The 6907-nt window shown below is 28.4% G+C and overlaps 1 protein-coding gene across 1 annotated transcript; it reads right to left on the reverse strand.

Moving 5' to 3' along the window:
• Positions 1 to 5168: 5168 nt before the first annotated feature.
• LOC123298822 (forkhead box protein L1) lies at positions 5169 to 6382 on the reverse strand. The gene is made up of 2 exons (XM_044880919.1): positions 5397 to 6382; positions 5169 to 5174 (listed from the first exon to the last, which is right to left on the reverse strand). The coding sequence occupies exons 1-2, from the start codon at positions 6342 to 6344 to the stop codon at positions 5169 to 5171; spliced, it is 954 nt and encodes a 317-aa protein (XP_044736854.1). The 5' UTR covers positions 6345 to 6382.
• Between the last annotated feature and the right edge of the window lie 525 nt (positions 6383 to 6907).

Here is a 6907-nt window from a genome sequence, read left to right on the forward strand (position 1 = left end):
ACAAAATCCCATGTTTTACTCCTCATTTTAAAGCGTATCGTGCTGGCTAAGTACGAAAATTAGATTCACGGTCTAAAAATGTATCACTGCATAATTCCGTACGGGTCGACTAGTATATTTGTATTTTTCAATTGACATTAAATTAACATAAATTAAATTTAGTGTAAGTATCCATTTTTGATGGCACAGTTGGTAAGTTAAACTATACCCAATATTTAATGTAATGTTAAACAATTAACATCATTGTTTAGTTTTGCGTCATTAAAAAATGTACATCTTTTAATTTAGAAAGCGCTGATGTGACTCACACGACATCTATGTACAAATGTCAATGTTCTTTCTTAGCCTTATTTGGATAACCAAGGAAAACAATGGTCAACTAATCTTTACCTCGGTAAATCCAGCATAACTAGAGGAACAGAAATTTTGTACTTGATCTAATCAATTCTTTAATATAAAATTGAGACTTAAAGTAGTATGAGCACCAAGGCAATTTTAGGTTTAGGATTGCAGTTATTTTTACCTTGTTTTGAACTTTGATGATGAATTTCGTTGTAACTTCATGAATGTAGACGAAAAATAAGAATCAAATTGTTCGATATCTGCCTTGGTTGTTTTTGAAATATCAAAAGCAAAATAATTAACCAAAATTTTTAATTTTAGATATTTTAAAAATTGTCAAGTTCACATTGAAAATTGAAAAAATATGTTTTTTTAAATTTGTGCCCCCAGTACCATGCTCATATATTCTGGATCAGTGGATCAGTTTTTTTTTTAAATTTATTTAGATTTTAACTTTAAATAGTTCTTTTAAATTTTCACCGATTAGTTTTGGAAAAATCTATGAAATCATATCATCCATCTACCGTTTTCCCATTAGACCAATGTTAAATACACCTACTTTTGAAGTCATTTATATATTTAAATCATGCAACCCCCCCCCCAATTTTCAGAATTGATTTAGACTCCTACTTCATATAAGAAAAATCTAGCTTTTTATTTAAAATTGCCTTGGCGTTCGTACATCTTTAAGTTGATAACACATTATGCTTATAGCATATATGACCCAGTTAGTTAAGGTGCTAGGCATGCATCCAAGAAATCCACGTTCGATTTCTGTTATATATGTAATACTAATCAAAAATCGACTTTGTTGTTTACTTTTGTTTACAAAATTTAGTAAATAAGCAAAAATAATAATAAAATATTATAGAAAAGTTAGTACGTATCCGATTAAAGACCGAAAGAAAAGATTTAGCCGAATATAACCAGCATATCTTCATGACCTTAGGATCAATGCTTTAATATGCAATATAAATGTGTGAAATTTTTGTTAGATCTCTTATTTTTGTCCTAAAGAAGGCAAAATTTAAAGAATAAAGCGACTTTGATAAAGAGATCGATGCAAGTAGGCGTACTTCTATTTTGATTTGATAAGCTAATTTTTGGGTGATTTAAAATATTATTCAAACATTATAATATTATCATTTACATGCGGAGAGTCAGTGAAAGCTCCACATTGATCACGTACTTATAGAGGTTAGTGGAATTTCAAAATAAATAAATAAAAAAAAAATAAATAAAATAAAACTTTCAAAATCAATTGTTTTAGATAAACATTTTATTTACACAAAAAAAGGAATTACATATTTTTATTTTTAATGGTATTGTTTTATTTGGTACAATAATAAACTTGTTTATAATTTCAATTTGAAATAAATAATTATTTTTGAAAATAGATATTAATTTTTTTTAAATAAAATCCATTTTCACCGCCATTGTTTACAAAAATTAATTAATTCTATTTAACATGAACAAAGGTGATGATAAAAATTGGACCTTAACATATTGTTTTGTTCTAAAAAAGAAAATTTGATAATAGTCTTTTAAAAATAATAAAATTTTAAGAAATAAAATTTCTCTGATTATTGTCTGTTTATTTTATTTTTGGAGCTTATAGAATATACTAATGAAAATTCAAAAAGGATATAAGTGTGAATATTGCAAAAACGGCTGCTGAGAAAAATTGAAAATTTTATGCTGCCCCAAGCATCGAATAACGTTATTATATTTGAAATAAATTCGGTAACGGTAGAGACGTTTTGTCAATATTCAGAAAAATAATCATATTATCTTCCAATTCAAAGTTTTAGTTTCTGCTGCTGCTTCTTCGAGAGCTTCTGCTTCTCCAAAAGAAGGCAGAACAGCTCGATTAGGAGAAAAACCTTTGCAAGACATTGCATATGAAGTAGAAGTATATCAAACTTTAAACGTGTTTTTCTTAAAACTACATTTTTCGAGGTGGTTGACATGATATTTTAAGTTCCACTCGACCGATTGCTTTGAAATTTGGTATGAATATTTTTTATACATCTCTATATCGCCTGCATTTTTAATTTCAGAAATTTCATTTTTGAATATTTTTTAAAATCAGAAAGACAAAAAACATTTTTTTAAGTGACACCATTTTGTGAATTTTTTTTTGTTGGTTGAGATCCAGCAACATTTTTACTGATTTGCATTTGTATTTTTAAAATGACAAATTATATGAAAAAAAATGGCCACAAAAATGTTTTTATCTTAGTTTGAAAAATTCCCAAAATTTAGACTTCTAGACCAGAATACCCTCTTAAATTAAAGTTTTCAATCCAAATAAAGCTCAGTCTTTCAGTAGTGAAATTTTAAATTTCTTCTATGCTTTTTTATTAAAATAAAGTCGTTTTAATTTGCTAAGAAATTCGGTTATAATAGCGCATGTCTAACTTCCGAAAAGGTTGCCGGCTCTCATTCCACAATGTAAATATACTTATTGAATTATAAATATTATCAAAGATATTAAATGAGAACTCTAGGATAATTCGAATTGAATTTCGATTTTGCCCCAATTTCCTAGATCAATTTTTTTATTATATAAATACGTATTTGATTAAAGTTATCATCATTTCGTGACGATCTGCGCCGTTATATAATACAAAATATGATCTATGAAATTGGAGCAAAATCGAAAAAAAATTTAATAATAAACATATTTTGTTTAAAAATATCAAAATACAAAATCTTGAAGCTATTCGATAATGAGAGCAATATGCAGATAGAAATTTAAATTCTTAATGCTTTTTAACAAAAAATTGGATTTCATCAAATTTAAGCTGCAGCTTTACTCCAAAAGCATCGAATAACGTTAAAAATTTTGAATAACTCTTTTTGACCACCCCTTATAAACATGACTGTATAAATTTTCATTTTAATCGAAAGATGCAAAGATTGACGTAGAAAATCGAATAAAAGTGCATTACTATGTATAAACGCAACAAGGCTATTATAAATAAGTACTTTAATTAATTAGCATTAACTATGCACTTAAGAAAGCAGCAATTTACTTGTTGTTAGATAATAAATAGATAATGTCTTTAAACTTGAGTGAGTGTAAAGAGCTTTATAAACTTATTAATAAAATTATTTTAAGTACTTATTTAGCAGTAGTGTTTTAATTAATTGTTCATTTTAAAGAAATAATTTAATTTTAAACTACTTTAAACTGAGAGGAGTTAATAATAAATTGCCTACTGCGTAAATTTGATAGATATTCCATTTATGCTACTCCGTTGCCAGAAACTATCGTGATCTTGATTTTTTAGTAAAACGCCAAAATTTCTATATATAGATTGAAGTTTTCTTAATTTCAAAACATATAACCTTCCCATAACTGCTGATTGTGCTTAAAAACTTTTGAAATTGAACTAAGTAAATTTATGAGAAGATAATCGTTGGCAAATAATTAACGAACAAACGCTAATAGAGATTTATATCAATACCAAGTCAACACTTAATTACGTAGGTAATCAATTTTATCATTTTTATTGACGATGGTAAAAACGCTTCTGGCGAAGCTAAAGTTAAAAGATAATTCTATTTAAGGATGTATGAGTGCCAAGGCAATTTGGGATAAAAGGCATGATTTTTTTTACATGAAGTCTAAATCAATTCTGAAAATTTTAGGGGGAGTTTCCCGATTATTTATATAAAGTAGGTATATTTAACATTGTTCTTAAAAGAAAAGATTTCTTCATTGATTTCTCCATAACTGGGTGGAATTTAAAAAAAATTATTGAAATTAAAAACCTTAATAAATTATTGAAAAACAAAAAAACCCGTTGTGACCGACTAATTAAGGATGTATGAGCACGGTAGTGGATACACAAATTTAAAAAAAAAAAAGATATACTACCTTAAAAAGATTTAATATTTATCTATTTTTATTATATTGATTTTAAATATTTCACGTGAAAAAATTAGTTATAAAATAATTTCACCCATTCAAATACTCTATATATAAAAAAATATTCCTTGTATTTTTCAATAAATGAAAATTAGTCGTATAGTATTTAGGTGATAAGTGTGCTACTTCCGGCGCTAATTCTGTTCTCCAGTTTACGAATATTATAAATTTTATTCCGTCGTGAAATTTTTATAGCAGAATAATTATGAAATTAAAATATTAATTCATATAATCAATGTTTTTTTTTATTAAGGAATGAAAAAAAGTTTTTTTTATTGCTAAGATGGCTCTTGATATTTTCTGATCCGAACCAGCTTCAAGAAGATCAAAAAACTTATTTGAAAGTTTAAATTGATCAACAAATACCTAACTATCAAGTGATGAATGGCATGTTTGAAAATTTCCGTCGGATATATAATTATTCTACAAATATTTGACTTAGCTCAGAAAACTTTCTCCTATTTTGTTAAGTATTTGTTCATTAATTTTTTAAAAACTCAATTTTATTAAATTTTTGAAACCGTATATTTCTAAGAATTATCGGAAAACCTGTCAGTTTCAGTCAAAATAAGCTAATTTTTGAACGCCTTCCGAAATTTTCTGAGCAAATATTATTTTACTTTCAAAAGGAATTTTTAGTTTTTAATCAATACTATTTCAAATAATTGTTAAGAATATGATTTTTATTATAATTTTCATATAAGTAGTACATTCCATAACTCCAAAATGTAATATTTAATGTCTTAATTTAAAAAATGAAACAAAACTCCTCTTTGAATTTCTAATAAAAATTTGTTAATGAATTATAATAATTTTTTGGATACTTTTAAAGTCTGTTTTTGAGAATATATTGTACAAATATCCACTAATTGTTCATATATTTAATTAATTATATCTACAAAATTAATTATTAAGTACTCAAAAATATTTACAGATTATTTTTAAACCACTGTTTTTTAAGTTACCTCAAAATATAAATTTTTGGTATCACTGACGAATTAATTAATTAATAATAAAGTTTCCATTTGAATTAGAAAAAAAAAAATTATAAAATTTGTACAAGATAAATATTTCTAAAAAAAATTTAAGAATCTGATATTTCTGTTTTTAATTGTGCTAATTCGTTGCTTACAGTTTGTAAATTTTGCATACTTTGCGGTCGCGCTTGTTGCAATAACGCTTGATAATAATGACTGACTAGAGGTAAAACAGGCCATGTAGGCCTCATGGATGTCACTAATGGTTCCGCACTATGCCCGGGATGATGATGATCTCCACTAACTACATCAATATCTTCTTCAGCAGTTTCTTCACCACTATCGGGTGCTAGAAGTGATGCAACATCAAATTGTCGTTTCCTTGATGTGCCACGTGCTGCCAACATACTAGCCGGGAAAACGGCTGTACTTGGTCCAGCAATAGCTGGTGGACTAACTGATAATGGTGGAGGACTAGGTGAATCGGCACCTTCTTCGTCAACAGCTAAACCCATATGCCGACGTACTTTACGTTGTGCTTTCCGTCGCCGAAAATCACCTTTACGAAAATCATCAATATTTGCTGGATGAATGGCCCAATAATGTCCCTTACCATTTGCACTTCGACCCGCTTTAATAAAACAATCATTTAATGACAAATTATGTCGAATTGAATTTCGCCAACCAGGTCCACGTGAACGAAAATATGGATAATGATCTAAGATATGTTGATATATATCGGATAACACTAACTTGCCTTCGGGTGAACTTAATATTGCCATTGCAATTAATCCAATATAACTATGTTGTGGTTTAGGCTCTTCTGGTTGTAAGGCTCGTGGAAATAACGGGTAACATGGTAACGGTGCTGGAAAAGGGAACGGATATCGAAGACGTTCAGCGACCGCATATTGATATAATTGTAATCGATAATGATCGATTGGTAACATGGGCCGTGGTGCGGCGGGTATTTCACCACCTCCAGTCATTGGCGGTGGTATTGGTAAAGGCATTCTTACAGCTGATGTATTCGGTCCTCCGGAAGACGTTGGTGGCGGCACTACTCCAGATGGTTCGTTGCTACACATAGGATGATTATCACACGAAAAATTCACTTAAACCACAAATGATTTTCACGCATAAATTCACTTAAAAATTAATCACATTAAAAATTCATATATGTAAATCACAAATTCGCCAAATAAAAAAACAATCACCGTTTCACACTAATTTGGAAATTTGGAAAAACAACAGTTGTTTGTTTCACTGTTTTTGTTATTGTTGCATTTTAAATAAAAGTTCACTGGTTTATGTTTTCACTGTAATGATAATATTTACAGTAGAACATCATCGATAACTAACTCCCTTAAAACATGCTATAAACAGAGCTTGTTATTTGTCGACTAATATTTGTTCACAGTAGAGTAAGGGTGGGACAGAGCAGCCAATGTTGTATAGCCGCGCCTCATGTACCCCTTAATATATTTTGTAACTCCGCCCCGCCATATTGTTCCATAACACATACACACATAAATATTTCTATATATATTTTGCTTTACCATATAATATTTTGTGTGTTTTATAGGTGCTCAATTTTGAGATTCACGTAAACATTTATTTTATTTTTCTTGTGATGATAATGTATGTGGAT

The sequence above is a fragment of the Chrysoperla carnea genome, chromosome 4, assembly GCF_905475395.1.
Source record: "Chrysoperla carnea chromosome 4, inChrCarn1.1, whole genome shotgun sequence".
NCBI classification, from domain to species: Eukaryota; Metazoa; Arthropoda; class Insecta; order Neuroptera; family Chrysopidae; genus Chrysoperla; species Chrysoperla carnea.

Coding starts and splice junctions, on each gene's coding strand:
- LOC123298822 (XM_044880919.1), bottom strand. CDS start 6,344: ATGTGTAGCAACGAACCATCTGGAGTAGTGCCGCCACCAACGTCTTCC.